A 16263-nucleotide genomic window follows, 5' to 3' on the forward strand; every position below is an offset into this window, starting at 1 on the left:
GCAGCACGTCTCTGGTTCAACTCATAACCGAGGCCACGCCCTTTACCTCGTATTTACTCTGGGCCTGAATATAAACTCCCTCTCATTGATAGACCTTGTCTCTGACCATAAATGTAATCTATTGGACTCCTGTATCCAGGCATAACCAGTCTGTCCATGACCTTTTATGGCATACTATACTATGACTTTTCCATGACATTTGTTATGACATACTATGCTACTACATATTATGACTATGAGTTTTTCATGACATACTACACTTTGACTTTTTTGACATATATTTATTTAACTCAAAATGCATTTAGAAAAAAACAGATTCTCTGTGGGCTAAAGAAAAGAGGAATTAATTGGGTTTAAATTTAATTCAAGTTTATTTTCATGGCTCAGTATTAAATATCACATTAAATAACGGCTAATTGGAATATGAGCAGAACCTGCCCAGCCCAAGCTCTCTAAGAAGGCAAGGAAAAACTCCTCCAATATCCTGAGGCCAGATGGAAAATGGGAAGAAACCTCGGGAAAGGCAATTCAAAGAGAGATCCCCTCTCCTTGAACGGCTGGGGTTGCTACAGGATCTGCAAAAAAAAGGGCAAACAATGAATATTATACATCCATCATCTGTAACCGCTTATCCTATCACAGGGGGGGGCTGGAGCCAATCCCTGCTGACATAGGGCAAATGCGGGGCACACACGCTGGTGACCTGTTCAGGGTCGCCAGGCCATCACAGGCTGGCAACCGGGTCGCCAGGCCATCACAGGGTAGTGACCGGGTCGCCACGCCATCACAGGGTAGTGACCGGGTCGCCAGGCCATCACAGGGTGGTGACCGGGTCGCCAGGCCATCACAGGGTGGTGACCGGGTCGCCAGGCCATCACAGGGTGGTGACTGGGTCGCCAGGCCAGGTCACAGGTTGGTCGCCTCGGTTCATCACATTCTTCTTCCGGCAGCCTATCACAAGCTGGCCACCCCGGTTCCTCAAGTTTTTCCTGTCAAAGAGAGAAAGAAAGAGCGTAAAGAGAGAGCAGCATCAGTACTTGGATGACTTCAGTATAGTATGGCGGGGACGTATGTGTTCCGGGTTGGTTTATCTGAGCCATGGGTGATGCTTGAGCTGCTCCAGGGTCAGGCGCTGTTTGGGGTCTTCAATCAGACACCTTTGCAAGAAATCCTTGCAATCTGTAGAGAAAGAAGGAGAAGAAAGATGAAGGTGACGGCTACAGAGATCCATCAGAATGTGAACTAAAACGAACAGATTAGTGTCTGTTGACATGTTTGTGTATGTTTTTGTTACTTTTGGACAGCCTCTTGTTGAACGTGGCCCCGTTTTCGAGGAACGCGATGGTCTCAAAACATGCGTCCCTGTGGAGCGTTTGAAACAGGACCACTCCCATCTGGCGGGGCACACACGCTGGTGACCTGTCCAGGGTCGCCAGGCCATCACAGGCTGGTGACCGGGTCGCCAGGTCATCGTCGTGCAAACAGGACCACTCCCATCTACCATGCTGTGATGAGGCCGGCCCTGTAGCGCCAGCCTATCACAGGCCAGTGACCTCGCCAGCCTATCACAGGCCGGTGACCTCGCCAGCCTATCACGGGCTGGTGACCTCGCCAGCCTATCACGGGCTGGCCGCCCCGGTTTGGCGAGGACGTGTGTGTTTCCGGGTTGGTTTATCCGAGCCATGGGTGATGCTTGAGCTGCTCCAGGGTCAGGCGCTGTTTGGGGTCTTCAGTCAGACACTTTTGCAAGAAATCCTTGCAATCTGGAGCGAAAGAAGGAGAAGAAAGATGAAGGTGATGACTACAGAGATCCATCAGAACGTGAACTGAAATGAACAGATTAGTGTCTGTTGACATGTTTATGTATGTTTTTGTTACCTTTGGGCAGCGTCTTCCTGATTCTCAGACTGTTTTGGAGGAACGCGAGGGTCTCAAAAGATGTGTTCTTGTGGAGCGCTTCAAACAGGACCACTCCCATCTGCCACGCTGTGGTGGGGCCGGCCCTGTAGCGTTGATTAATGTACAACTCCGGAGGGATGTGATTAGCGGTACCTAGAATATACAGACATAATGATAAGACGGTGAGGAGGAGGAGGAGGAGGAGGAGGAGGAGGAGGAGGAGCTTTCTTTAAACGTAAAAGTCACAGATGGGTAAGTTAGTGAAGAGCAGGAGTAGAAGCTAGACATCTTACCGTAGAAGTGTTGGTAAGTGGAGCAGCTCTTGACGAAGCAGCTCAGACCAAAGTCAATGAGGCGAACTCGCGGGACGTCCGAGCCAGTCTCGATCAAGATATTTTGCACCTTGATGTCCCGGTGAAAGATGCTCTTATCCTGAAGCTCAATTGCTGCATCAAGCAGCTGTTTCATGATGATCTGACAAACAATAAGAGAGAGATGAGGGATCGGAGAGGAGGGTGCTTTGACATTTCTTCATGGCTGTTACTCAGTGGGCTACCTCCGGGTCTGAGAAGTGACGCCAACGTGGAAGTGTAATTACTTTGGTGAGTACAATGTAAAATAATGAATAGAAATGATGGTCAAAATAAGCCCTAAATTGCAAAAAATAATAGCCTCCAGTAGCTCACCTTGGCCTCTTCCTCTTTTAAGGAGCCTCCCTTTGAGCAGATGTACGTGGCCAAGTCCACGCAGGGGACTGGTCTCTCCAGCACCAGGATCAGCTCATGTTCCAGATCATACCAGTCCAGTAGGGACACAGGTGCCGAGGAGGCCGCTGAGCCACTTGTATTGGCGGCGAGTTTCAACATGGCGGCGACCTCCATGGAGACCGTATTCCTGTTCTTGTACTGAAACATCACAACAAAGTGGAGGATGAGTGAGAGAAGCTCCAAAGAAGAGAAGCAGGATTCATCCATAATACATCCAATAAGAGAGTGCCGTGTTGAATACAGCAGATCTTAACTCACCACGTGTTTGATGAACTGAGTCTCGCTTGGAACGTGTTTGATGGCAACCTACGAGACACAAACTTTGTTAGCACTTCCTGTCCGTACTGTGTGTGTATATGCGTGTGTGTGTGTGTATGCATGTGTGTGTGCAAAAATGTGTGTGTAATACTTACAGGCAAATGATCTGCTTTGCGATAGCCAGCAAACACAGATCCACACCCTCCTTCGCCGAGCTTCTTCTGTTGTTTGTATTTGGCCTCGAATGCAGCTAAAAAGACAAACAACATTTAGATTTAATACAGTTGTGAGGAGCACTAATTACATTTTACTTAAGCTCTGGGGTGGATTAATGCACAGACTGGCCTATAGGCTGCGGCGTATTTTCAGGGGCCCCATATTGGCCAGATTATCTTTAATTACTTAAATGTACTTCAGAGGGAAAAAAAAAAACTTTACCCCTGTTGGCCCACAAGAAACATAAAAAAAAAATGAAGAGGGACACATGTACCCAATCAGCTGACCTTATGAGCCTGGCCCGATGATGTGACCAGGTTCATGAGGTCAATTTTTTTTTCAAGTAACACGTCATTACTGGACAGAATAGTGGCAAAATGTCAAAAAGAAAATATGATCACGGAGCCACAAAAACGAACAGCACAACGTCTGAAAGAACACCGTGACCCGGATCTACTAAAGAAAACCCCTAAATTGACTAGATATCTCAAGGTTTAGATTAAAGGCTGTCTCAATGTGTTTGTAAACGTAAGTGTTCCCCGACTGTGTACGTGTAATATTCCTAGAACGCTTTTATGCATGACACTAAATGACTTTTTTTTGGTAAGTTTAAAGCATGATGAGTAAGGTTGCGGGGGCCCATACAAAGAGTAGCCCAGGGGCCCCTGACCACTTTAATCCGCCAATGCTTAAGCTCTGATATGAATTTTACACTTAACATAAAGCCAAACCCGACATGTATCACTATCTACTGACCTCTTCGCATGTGGACGGGCAACTTTTGTGCAGAGTAGAGTTTGGTCCTGTCCTTGGTCTCCGTCAGGTTTTCTACAGATGAGAAAAAAAAAACAGAGGAACATCAGCTTTTTGACAGTCACAGGCACTAACGTGGACAATAAGTCCTCCAAACTAAATGACAACACTCTGTGACTTCCAAAATGACACATATGAGTCTTTTCTGCTGCTCCAATTTCGCCTATGCTGCCTCTCAGTTAAAGGAATAACTCATCATTTATTTTCACACTTTGCTATTGTATATAGTAAAATATTGTTTTTCTATGTTCATATTTAATATTTTCTAAGCTAGTTGTAGTAGTGTGGCATATTTGTAGTGTATTCCAACATATTTTTTATATCTATCTATCCATCCATCCATTTATCTATCTTTCCATCTGTCTGTATATCTATCTGTATATCTGTCTATCAATCACTAAAGGGAAGTGAGGATTTGTTTTTCTTTGTAACTGAAGTCTATTTAGATCAATATACCAAAAACACAATTGATGGGTATTTCTGTGAAAGATCTGAGTACAACTTCCACCTCTGTCTGAACCTGGTGTTCAGTAAATGATGATGGTAAACACTCCCAACAGCAGTTTCACATGATCAGCTTACCTCTGTGAACATCCACTGAAGAGGACGGTCCTTCTCCGTCTTCTCTGGCTTTCCTCTTCAACAGTCTCTCACGGAGCTCCTCTTCAGAGGTGTCTGGGTGTTCACTTTCGGAGACCATTGTCCTGTGCTGCAAGACGGTCTCTGTGCAAGGACAGGTCCTCCTTTGAAGCCTCCTAGTCGACCTAGTCCTATCCATTGCAGGCGCTGAACTTAGTTCAGACGTGCTAGGGAGCTCTAAGAATTAGAAAAACACAGTGGAACAAATTTGAATTGTAATTTTGTTTTATTTATTTCAAGGTATTAACTCTGAATTAGTGCTTACACTTAACATAAAGCCAAACCCGACATGTATCACTATCTACTGACCTCTTTGAACGTGTGCGGGCAAATTTTGTGGGGTGCACAGTTTGTCGTCCTTGGTCTCTGTCAGGTCCAGGTCTGGCCTCCTCTTCTTCTCTCTCTTACCGCCTCTCTTGCTCTCATCCTCCGCAGATAAGATGAGGTTTTCTACAGATGAGAAAAAAAACAGAGATACATCAGCTTGTTGACAGTCACAGGACCTAATGTGGAAAATAAGTCCTCCAAACTAAATGACAACACAGACCGTCATTCGGAGTCTTCCAAAATGACACAAGTCTTTTCTGCTCTGCTGCCTCTTAGTTAAAGGTCCCATATTGTAAAAAGTGTGATTTTCATTTCTTTTATATTATAAAGTAGGTTTAAGTATTATATAAAATACTGTTAAACTATCAAAACGCTCAATATACGGAAAAATACACACAGCCCGTATTCAGAAATTGTGTGTTTGAAACAAGCCGTTAGGATTTCTGTCCATTTGTGATGTCACAAATATACAATATTTAGACCATTTCACGGTTTTAAAAGTAACCATTCTAAATGTGTCCCAGTTAATTTACTGTTACAGTGTATGTGAATGACATCAGCTGGCAGGAAGTACACATGGACCCAAGCTGTTGACTAGCAACGCAATTCTGTTGCAATTCTGTTGAAAAGCACTAAAACGGAGCGTTTCAGACAGAGGGTAAATACAGGCATATTCAGGCCGACAGTATGAGGAAAATAAAGGGTGTTTTGAACATTACAGCATGTAAACATGTTCTAGTAGAAACACAAAAGTATGAACCTGAAAATGAGCACGATATGGGACCTTTAAAGGAATAGCTCGTCATTTCTTTTCACACTTTGCTATTGTATATAGTATGATATTGTTATTCTATGTTTGTATTTAATTTTTTCTAAGCTAGTTGTAGTAGTCTGGCATATTTATAGTGTATTCTAACATATTCTATCTATCTATCTATCTATCTATCTATCAACTTCCACCTCTGTCTGAACCTGGTGTTCAGTAGATGATGATGGTATACACTCCCAGCAGCAGTTTCACATGATCAACTTACCTCTGTGAACGTCCACTGAAGAGGACAGTGCTGCTTCGTCTTCTCTGGCTCTCCTCTTCAATAGCCTCACACGGACATCGTCCTGAGAGGTGTAAGTACAGGTCCTCCTTTGAAGCCTCCTAGACGACCTAGTCCTATCCATTGTAGGCGCTGAACTTAGTTCTGACATGCTGCTATGGAGCTCTACAAATTAGAAAAACACTGTGGAGCAAATTGAAATTGTGATTTTTTAAAATGTATTTCCAGGTATTAACTCTGAATTATTGCTTACTCCTAAATAAGTCATATTAACATGAGTGACTGGATTTTTCACGTACCTCAACTTGTTCCAAGAGCTGGAGAAGAGAGAGAGTTAGTGTCCTCTGCAGTCTTTGTCAATGATAATATTATAAGAAGTTTCTAACACCACTTTCAGAGCAACGAGATGTTGAGTCTGATTGTGATTGATTCAATCTTAATGTGACCGAATGTGAACACTGTGTGTGTGTTCTAAACTTCTGAGGTTTGGTGGTATGATGTCATCATGATGTCATAAGGGCATCACAGCCAAGTTCTTTCCGGAATATGCAAATGAGTGTGTTTAGAATAAATTGTGTATGTGTATATATTTGAATGTATATATAACATTCTAAATGTGTCCCAGTTCATTTACTGTTGCAGTGTATGTGAATGACATCAGCTGACAGGAAGTACACATGGACCCAAACTGTTGCCAGGCAACGCAATTCTGTTGCAATTCCGTTGAAATGCACTAAAATGGAGCGTTTCAGGCAGAGGGTAAATACAGGTATATTCAAGCAGACAGTATGAGGAAAATAAAAGGTTTTTTTTACATTACAGCATGTAGCTTTTTTGTTATTGTTTTTTTTTCTCCTGGGGTTGGGGGGGAGGTCCTTTGTATAAGCATGTGGCTTCTTGTGTTTTTTTCATTGATTGGATTTTGTGTAGTTTTATATATGTGCAAATAAATACAAATTAAAAACTTTTTTTAGTAGAAACACAAAATACTACTATGAACCTGAAAATGAGCATGGTATGGGACCTTTAAAGTCAAGTTTTTAAAAAAAATGCCTGTTTAACCCTTTTAGATCACATCCCCAGTCATAGTGTGCACCTATTTAACAATATATGCAAAAGAATTTATTTTCCCAAATGTACAGAGGACAGTCCTTTTGCTGGAAGGAGGGCCTGGACAGCAGCTGGAGCAGGGACAACACCAGTTCCCTGTGTAGCAGTTGTGTACTCTCTCTTTGCGTTGTGTTATTAATGATGTCCACACACCGTCACTTTTGGCTCCAACTCGCCATTTATTCTGATAATACAGAGATGATGTTAGATCTCCCACAGTCAGTCTCACAGCGACAAAGCTTCTCAAAGATGCACGGAGACGGCACATGCAGACTGTTCACAAGTTATTTACACACAAGCTAACATTAATACAAATATAAAAATATACAACATGTACCTGATAATACAGAGATGATGTTAGATCTCCCACAGTCAGTCTCACAGCGACAAAGCTTCTCAAAGATGCTAAAACAAAATGATATCAGTTGAAGTTGCTGTTGATTAGCCAGTTAGCTTTAACTAAGCTAGCAAAGTCACCGACAACGTGGCGTGTTCAACAAAGTGCTCCACACAATCAAAGAGGCAACTAATATCAACATTCAGCATTTTCTCTAGTACTTTGTAAGCTTAGATCGACATACAATTTACAGAAACACAATTTTACCCATAAAAACAAGGCTTATGCTCTTTATATTTACGGAGCTAATTCAAAGTCAACCTACCACGGAGACGGCACATGCAGACTGTTGACGAGATGCGGGGTGCACCTGTCAAGTCTGCAGGGGCGCAGTAAAATGAATAATAATTAAATAATAAAGTAAATAACACGATATTGAAACAGATGACATATAATACATTCATTCAGTGTACATACATATAAACATATTAAGACAGAGTTAGTAATGGCAAGTGTAATCATTAACTCCGCTACACCTGCAGCAGCAGCCCCCTCTTTCTGACGCTGAGAGAACCTGGAAGACAAACGCAGGCTGTTTTTAGGCTCTTGAGCTTTCATCAAAAGATAAATCACAGTACAGATTACAACACATCGGCACAGCTTCATGTTAAACTCTTCCCACTGGGACAGGGTCCTCTGATTTAGCTCAAAGAGCTCTCTGATTTCCATGTAGTCCGAGGGGATGAGTCCTTGTGATCCCCCCGGAACCATGCGGCTGCAGGAATGGAGACGGCAGCTGAGGAGGCGTTGGCGTCAGACTGCTGCTGCTCCCGTTCCTCCTGACCACATACTGCTTCAGCAGTGCGAGTCAGGAGCCAGAGTTCTTCACAGCCAGCCGAGTTCCTGTAGCTGAGAGATTGTCTTGATATCACAGCTTAGTCTATACACTGAAAAACCAACATCATACATTGCTTTACCTGCTGATCTGCCCATCCATTGAATCTGTCCACAGACAGAAATATGAACACTCAAGGTGAAAACAAATACGTAAAAAAATAAGATCGAAATAAACGCACACACACAGACTCACAAGGTGAAAACAATGCCAGCGTCGCTGTTGCGGCTCGTAATAAAACTAGAAAGCTAACCTCGGCCTTGGAACAACATTACACACACTACAAATACTCAAGCTTACAAATGTACACCAAGAAGATATCGCAGACTACATATAATCAAACAAGTCTTAAAAGCATGATTACATTGTTGAAAATATTAAATTAAAAGATACAAATATACCTCATGTTGTATAGGTATCCACATTATTTAATAGGCACCAAGACTTTATTCACTTCTTCCTTCTCTACTGACCTGTATTTTGGATCAGCCTTTATTTAAACATACTTGCAGTTTCAAAATATCCATAATGACCAAAATGCTAATCATCCTCCTGACAAAATCACATTGGCTATGTCTGCACAACACCGTTTGGTATGCATATCATAATATTTCCTGCTTGCATTTTTGTTGTGTTCTGAATGTTTTTTTTTAATGAAATGTGTCATCTCCAAACACTGGTCTCAATGGAATAAGGTTACTTTTAAACATTGATAAGCTTATTATGGTCATGACTGCTAAATTCAAACCAAATACTTCTTGATTTTATAGCTAACAACAAATGTTCTTAATGCATACGCATCACACACTCAAAAATTCAACTTGAACTAGCAAAATGTGTGTAGGTGCTCATAAATGTGGTCCATGGATTACATTTCTAACTAAATTAAAGCCAACATGACACATCTGACTGTTGTACCAAACTGACAGAGTGACTGTTGTATTAACTCAAGATACATGGAGGCAAAAATACATGATGTGGTCACAATTTCTGACTGCTTGTATGCTGTGTTTTCTGTGCAACTGTCTGACTCTTGCAGCCAAAAGCACTAGGCTACTGTATATTTGCTGAAATTTCTGAAGATGTACAAAAACAATCTCATGTTTGAGGTTTGAGGAGTTCTGGACATATGATGCTGGCTTTGGGAAGAAATCAATCTCTTATTTACAATATTTTAAGTGTGCAAAAACTATCATTTCCCCTCCCTTAAAGCATCAGTAGGCGAGATTGGAGCAAATATGATTAAAAAAAGTTGTTTTTATAAAATAGTCGCTATATGGTGACAGTAGTACATGAAACAGGTAACCTGAAAAAAATCATGTGCCTCTGTGTCCTCCGGTGCTCCTAACGGCATCTGCAAGATTTCACAGACCGGAGGAAAACAAGCAGTAAGAGGATCAAACGCTGATCAAATATGAATCAATATTCTGTTACGTTACTGCCTATTTCTCTCCTCAAATGTTCTCAGAATCATCTTGTAGTGCACGGTTTAGCTGTAAAATGAGAAAGTTTGTGACGCCGCTGCCATTGTGAAATCTGGTGAAGGAATGCCAAGTTCTGGTCATATGACCGGAGCACAGCCAATAGGAACACACTCTCTCAATGAAATGACCTGTGATTGGTCAAAGTCTCCCGTCATAGGCTAGATTTTCTAAAGCCTGAAAACAGAGCCATGAGGAGGAGCAGAAGTCTAGTTCTCTCTCAGAACACTTGAATTACAATATGCTGAAAGGTTATTATGGAATTTTAGCCCAATGATGCCAAAAATATACTGACTACTGCCACTTTAACTTCCCAAATATACACACACTCAAAATGAACCACCACCAGACAACCAACAACCACATAAAATGCCTACAAATTGAAAACTTTTATTTCATGCAAATACAGCATATTTACATACAGTAATTACCTATGGACACAAATGCCTAATATATAGGCCTTTGCTACTTAGTTACATAAATAAACACCAGCCACACAAAACCACTATAAATGCCATCACCATTTCACCCACACTGCTAGCCTGTAGATATAAAACTTCAAGGCCAATGCCTATTTTAACCTTCTCGCTTCACTAATAAGTAGGTCTGGTAATTTCGACAATTCTGATGAGTCCATGAAGGCACCGTCCGTTGGTCCGTCTGTCCTTAACCGCTGGCAAGCAGCGCGAGACAAGACCAGTGACGTGCACACAGGTCAGTTAGCTGGTTAGCTAGTGAAACGTTAATGTTTTAGTTTATTAGACTTCTGAAAGGACTTCTCACTGCTACGTCCTCTTATTTTACATGTGAACCAAAGCGAGCGCGGCATAACTGAAAAAGGTGAAACCGCAGTTATTGTTAACCGGTTATTAGAACGTCTCATCTGTTAGCTACCGTTATATCAACTAACGTTAGCTACCGTTAACGGTTACTGCTGGTGACGTAATGAGACCGTCTCTTAGTTACAGGTAATACGTTTGAATTGATTCAGTAATTCATCAATGAGCCAGTCTGTGTCAGCTGAGACATGTGACTCACGTTAATACTTTAGTTTACGTTAGCTAACCTAATACATGTTACTTAATTACACTGGTTAACTAGATAGTCGGCTAATAGCGAAATGCTAGCTAGTTAGTTAGCTGATATAGTTAGCGGCCACTTCAAGAGAAAAATCACAATATGTGTTAGAGAAAATAAAGACGTAGGATTGTGGCTTTAATTATGCTTAACATTAGTTAAACAATGAGGGATTTGGAGGATCTGAAATTACAGTATAATTTATTAGATTCAAGATTGAAGATGTTTATTGTCACGCCAGTTAAACAGGTACAATCCTGTGAAATACTTTTTGCTGGGAAGCTCCATTAAAATAATAAGTTATGTTACATTTACACTACAATTATAAAGGTAATACTTTGTACAAGGGCATATTAAGAACATATACATTAAGAACATACATTAAGAACATATACAGTAGATACAGTATAAGATATATCTTTGTGTGAGAAGGTGTCGTATGAATTATCTATTTAAAAGTCTGATGGCCTGGGGGAAAACCTGTTCCTCAGTCTGCTGGAGAGAGTCCTCCTGTGGGTCCTGTATCTCCTACCAGAGGACAGGAGGGACAACAGGCTGTTGTGGTAACTTTACATACTGTATGATTTCATTACACTGTGTGCACAATTATTAGGCAAGTGAGTATTTTGACCCTATCATCATTTTTATGCATATTTTCCAACTCCAAGCTGTATTAACTTGAATGCTTATTGGATTCAAGCATATCAGGTGAAGTGTATTTGTGTAATGAGGGAGGGTGTGGCCTAAGGAGATCAACACCCTATATCAAGGTGTGCATATTTATTAGGCAGCTTCTTTTCCTCAGGCAAAATGGGCCAAAAAAGAGATTTAACTGACTCTGAAAAGTCAAAAATTGTAAAAAGTCTTTTAGAGGGATGCAGCAATCTTGAAATTGCTAAGATATTGGGGCGTGATCACAGAACCATCAAACGTTTTGTTGCAAATAGTCAACAGGGTCACAAGAAACAAGAGGCAAATTAACTGCCAAAGATTTGAGAAGAATCAAACGTGAAGCTACCAGGAACCCATTATCCTCCAGTGCTGTCATATTCCAGGACTGCAACCTACCTGGAGTGCCCAGAAGTACAAGGTGTTCAGTGCTCAGAGATGTGGCCAAGGTAAGGAAGGCTGAAACCCGACCACCACTGAACAAGACACATAAGTTGAAACGTCAAGACTGGGCCAAGAAATATCTGAAGACAGATTTTTCAAAGGTTGTATGGACTGATGAGATGAGAGTGACTCTTGACGGACCAGATCGATGGGCCCGTGGCTTGATCAGTAACGGGCACAGAGCTCCACTTCGAATCAGAAGCCAGCAAGGTGGAGGTGGGGTACTGGTATGGGCTGGTATTATTAAAGATGAGCTAGTTGGACCTTTTCGGGTTGAAGATTGACTCAAAATCAACTCCCAAACCTACTGCCAGTTTTTAGAAGACACTTTCTTCAAGCAGTGGTACAGGAAAAAGTCTGCATCTTTCAAGAAGACCATGATTTTTATGCAGGACAATCTCCATCGCATGCATCGAAGTACTCCACTGCATGGCTAGCCAGTAAAGGCCTTAAAGATGAAAGAATAATGACATGGCCCCCTTCCTCACCTGACCTAAACCCTATTGAGAACTTGTGGGCCCTTCAGTTTAGCGAAAAAACGCAGCGAAAAGTTGAAACAGAATAAACTTTTGGAGAAACGCAAACTAACGTCATGCTGCGGTGGCCTGTGTGGACACCACACACGTGAGAGACGCAGCAGTTTAGCGAGGCAGCTGTCACACGCTGCTCTCGTATAGGCAGTGTGGCCCGGGCGTCAAAGACATCTCGCTATGACCTGTAGGCCCGTAGGAATACACCGAGAGCTAATGAAGCACATACTACCACCATAGCTCAGCAAATTACTTTGCTTGTCCATTATTTTTTTCATTTTGTCATCATTCTTATTCCAGTGCATTTCTATGCAATGTGTGTTAAAACTGCAGTCCATCCCACTATAGATGTGTGCTTGTTTTATTTCTTCTGTTGGTCAAATCTCTGTTTTACTGCAATTCCATGAGCCAAGCCCTGCAGGTGGTCCGTAACAGTTTGGAAATTGAAACCAAACAATTACAAACCCAATACCATGCTGAAATAACCAAGTGCAAAACAATGTCCTTTAGATCTTCTTAGGAGAATTAGGTAGAGGGTGTCTGTACTGTGTATGTATGTGTGTCTAATGTATGTTGCTACTGAAACAGTGGGATATTTAGGAAGTGTGTGTGTGTTTTCAGTTGTTATTATGTTAATGTATAGCACACAACAGTTCAAGCTTGATAAAGTCAAATCATTTGTCTTTTGTCGAAGGATATTACCAGTTCAAGCAAATACAAAAGAATTTCATTCACAGTTAAAATACAGAGAAACCTACTGTAGAGCAGCTGTAAAAACAGCTTGAACTAAATCACTGTAATACTTTTATCAAGTTGCTGACCCATCTGCTGTTTGTATGACTGTGTCGATTGTGATCACTCCTCATTGTCCAGATGGAATAGATGGACACAGGACACTAAGGGACAAGCCGGGTCTGGCTGGCAAGAGGGACATGGGCCAGGAGGAGGACTTCAGAACAGGTCTGTCTGTCTGTCTCTCTCACACACACACACACACACACACACACACACACACACACACACAAAGAAAAAGGATCTACTTTGAAGATAAACTTTTTGATTTTCTTGTGCAACCCCTTAGTGACACCCTAGCAACCTTAGCAATGATGGCAAGCCATCTTCATAAGCTTTCATGTTTCATTCTGCTTAAAGTTATAGTTCCCTGGACTTTCCCAGAACGCTGGTTTACTTTATATCATTTACTACGTTTCCATATACACTAATTATTCTGAATTTGAAACGGGTCATGTATCCAGCATATCGATGGTGTCGTGCAGAAAACTTGTATGTCCAAAACCGTTACTTTTCAGGAAAGGAAAAAAAACAAAACCTGTGTTTTTAAAATAATTGAACACTGCGTTGTCAAAGTTGGTATCATGTAAACTGGATTTGAACTGAGCAGTGATGTTCGGGCGATGGGTGCTGTAAAGCTCACGGTCTGAGCCGCAAGCCACATTTACCCCGGGCCTTTCCAAGCCGACTTAGAGCTCTTTTTAATGCTTTTCATTGGTTAAATATTTGTAAAACACACAGACAGACATAAAGGGTGACCTATAGCATTGATTTATGACAAAAAAAACATTAAAATGGCGAAAAATGGAGATACAAAGTTTCCGCCCGACAGAGACGATATTCTATTTGGGTATTCCAAATTAGGCCTTATTCCAAATGTATCATTCTACGATTAGGACATGTGGGATATGCCGATAAACAGGTTTGGGAGCATTGTTTGGACACAATACAGCACATCCGCGTCTCAATTGGGGTTTTTACCGCAGTTTGCGGAGCAACATGACTGCAGTTGGAAAAGGAGGGAAATTTAAGTTATTTAAAGGGTATAGCCATAGGGCGTACATCATGGTGGTGATTTACGTTAATAGGAGCATGCACGGCTGCATAAACGGGAATATTTATTTTCATTAGCCATGTAAACAGCTTAGTAGGAATATTGTCTTTTTCAGAATAAAGGCAAAAAACTGAATATTTTTGTGCATGTAAAAGTGTTTGGTTCAGTTTTTCTCTGTAATTCTCATTTCTGTCATGTTGAATCATTTTTAAAGGATGCATTAAGATTCCTTCTTGTGTCAAGATATCTTGGTATCTGGTGATAATTATTTTCCCATATGTTGTTGTTACCTGAGCTCCTGTCGAACCTTACAGCGTATACTATGAACTTCAGACGACATGATAGCTGGCTGCATTTTGTTGCTTTGCCTCCGCAGGTTCCCTGAGAATAGCAGATGGAGATATCATCCACACTGTCATTGACTTCCTGTCGTACCTAAAGCTCAAAGGTATTCTCATCATTTCTGTTTTAACTAACCTCAACGTGAGGATTGTTGTCAGAAGTCTGTGGCACTGTTCAAGACCAAAGAGTTTGCTGCCGAAAGCTACAGTATGTTGATGCAAAATCAAACTCTAAAAACAGACAACAAGCAGAGATGGATGTTGTGGAAATAATTAATAATTAATTAAATAGGATATTTAGAAGGGGACTTTTTTTTTTTACACTTTCAACTGCATTTACCACACAGACTAACCCCACTACCACATAACAAAACAAACTAAACACCCAATTCACTATCAGGTTTAGAGTTATTAATAGTGTCAATTGCTATAATCAATATGTTTAAATTATATTAAATATGCAAAAATACCCAGCCCAGTCGCCGAGAATCTTTTTTTTTTTTTGCCGTTGTACGTTTCAGCAAACTACAGATACGTTGAATGTCGACGTTTTTGCATTCGGTCTGATTAAGTGACGTAGTATATGGAGCAACTGTTATTGAAAGTTGCGTGGTATTATAATAATAAGTATTAGCGAGAGAGTCCATTAAACCCAGGAGACCGCCGTTCGTGTTTTCAGAAGTAAATGTCGACTTTGTGCTTTTTTTTCTATCCTTAACCAAGTGGTGTTGTTGCCTAAACCTAAATACAGGCATATTCAGGCAGACAGTATGAGGGAAATACAAGTTTTTTTGAACATTACAGCATCTAAACATGTTCTAGTAGAAACATAAAATACAAGTATGAACCTGAAAATGAGCACGATATGGGACCTTTAATGATTTCACAATGATCAAATAAATATATATTGTCATATTTGGAAGATATCGATGGGTTTGGAAGTAAAGAATTGCTTTGATGATTTTGATTGGTTGTACTGACAAACCTCTTGTCTGACACGTAGTTTATAGTAATGTTTCTGAACACTAACAAATCCATGTGTGTGTGTGTGTGTGTGTGTGTGTGTTACAGATATGGGAGCGTTGGACAGCCTGTCTTCCTCTGTGACATCAGACGAACTGGCCAATCCATAACGTGTCTGCCTCTCTGCAGCTCATCTCCATCTCCCCAAGTCTATGTTTCTGCTGTGTGGGCTCCCACTGCCCTAACTGTCACCTTCCTGTAGCTCCATTCACATTCTGATTAGTCCTGGTACCAGAGAGCTGATACCTTAACTCTTGATTGATTGCCCCCCACCCCCAAATACAAATATCAGATATTTCTGCTCCTGTGTAAATAAAACTTTATATCCACTGAAGGTCAGTGAGTGTCTGCTGACTGTAGGTTGATCTAGGTAATAGGGACCTCTGTTCACAACCCAACGCTGTATTATCATCTTAAAATACCATCATCTGATGTATGAGAATGGAGTGAGATAAATAAACAAATGGCACTGGACTCAATGGGCAACTTGAATTTATTTCTTTCCATCAGTCACAGTCAAATGTTATAAATAAATGAAA

General features: G+C 41.2%; 4 protein-coding genes across 4 annotated transcripts in view; 1 reads left to right on the forward strand and 3 right to left on the reverse strand.

Annotated features, from left to right (window-relative positions):
- Nucleotides 1–343: 343 nt before the first annotated feature.
- Nucleotides 344–16263, reverse strand: part of LOC119487078 (serine/threonine-protein kinase pim-1-like) — a 48078-nt gene continuing 32158 nt past the window's right edge. The window contains exons 10-11 of the mRNA XM_037767729.1: nt 1295–1580; nt 344–1179 (exon numbers count right to left, since the gene is read on the reverse strand). The gene's annotated coding sequence lies outside the window, so the exon portion shown is untranslated. The remainder of the gene's footprint in view (nt 1180–1294; nt 1581–16263) is intronic.
- LOC119487080 (serine/threonine-protein kinase pim-2-like) lies at nt 1620–2795 on the reverse strand. Its single transcript, XM_037767732.1, has 4 exons — nt 2586–2795; nt 2193–2373; nt 1879–2052; nt 1620–1763 (listed from the first exon to the last, which is right to left on the reverse strand). The coding sequence occupies exons 1-4, from the start codon at nt 2778–2780 to the stop codon at nt 1672–1674; spliced, it is 642 nt and encodes a 213-aa protein (XP_037623660.1). The 5' UTR covers nt 2781–2795; the 3' UTR covers nt 1620–1671.
- On the reverse strand, nt 2838–6408 carry LOC119487079. The gene is made up of 7 exons (XM_037767730.1): nt 6271–6408; nt 5954–6154; nt 4902–5042; nt 4536–4769; nt 3897–3968; nt 3080–3174; nt 2838–2972 (listed from the first exon to the last, which is right to left on the reverse strand). The coding sequence occupies exons 2-7, from the start codon at nt 6120–6122 to the stop codon at nt 2916–2918; spliced, it is 768 nt and encodes a 255-aa protein (XP_037623658.1). The 5' UTR covers nt 6123–6154; nt 6271–6408; the 3' UTR covers nt 2838–2915.
- On the forward strand, nt 13336–16203 carry LOC119487081 (galanin peptides-like). Its single transcript, XM_037767733.1, has 3 exons — nt 13336–13474; nt 14737–14808; nt 15773–16203. Exons 1-3 carry the CDS (start codon nt 13351–13353, stop codon nt 15832–15834), a joined length of 258 nt encoding a protein of 85 aa, XP_037623661.1. The 5' UTR covers nt 13336–13350; the 3' UTR covers nt 15835–16203.

The sequence above is a fragment of the Sebastes umbrosus genome, chromosome 4 (assembly GCF_015220745.1).
Source record: "Sebastes umbrosus isolate fSebUmb1 chromosome 4, fSebUmb1.pri, whole genome shotgun sequence".
Classification (NCBI taxonomy): domain Eukaryota; kingdom Metazoa; phylum Chordata; class Actinopteri; order Perciformes; family Sebastidae; genus Sebastes; species Sebastes umbrosus.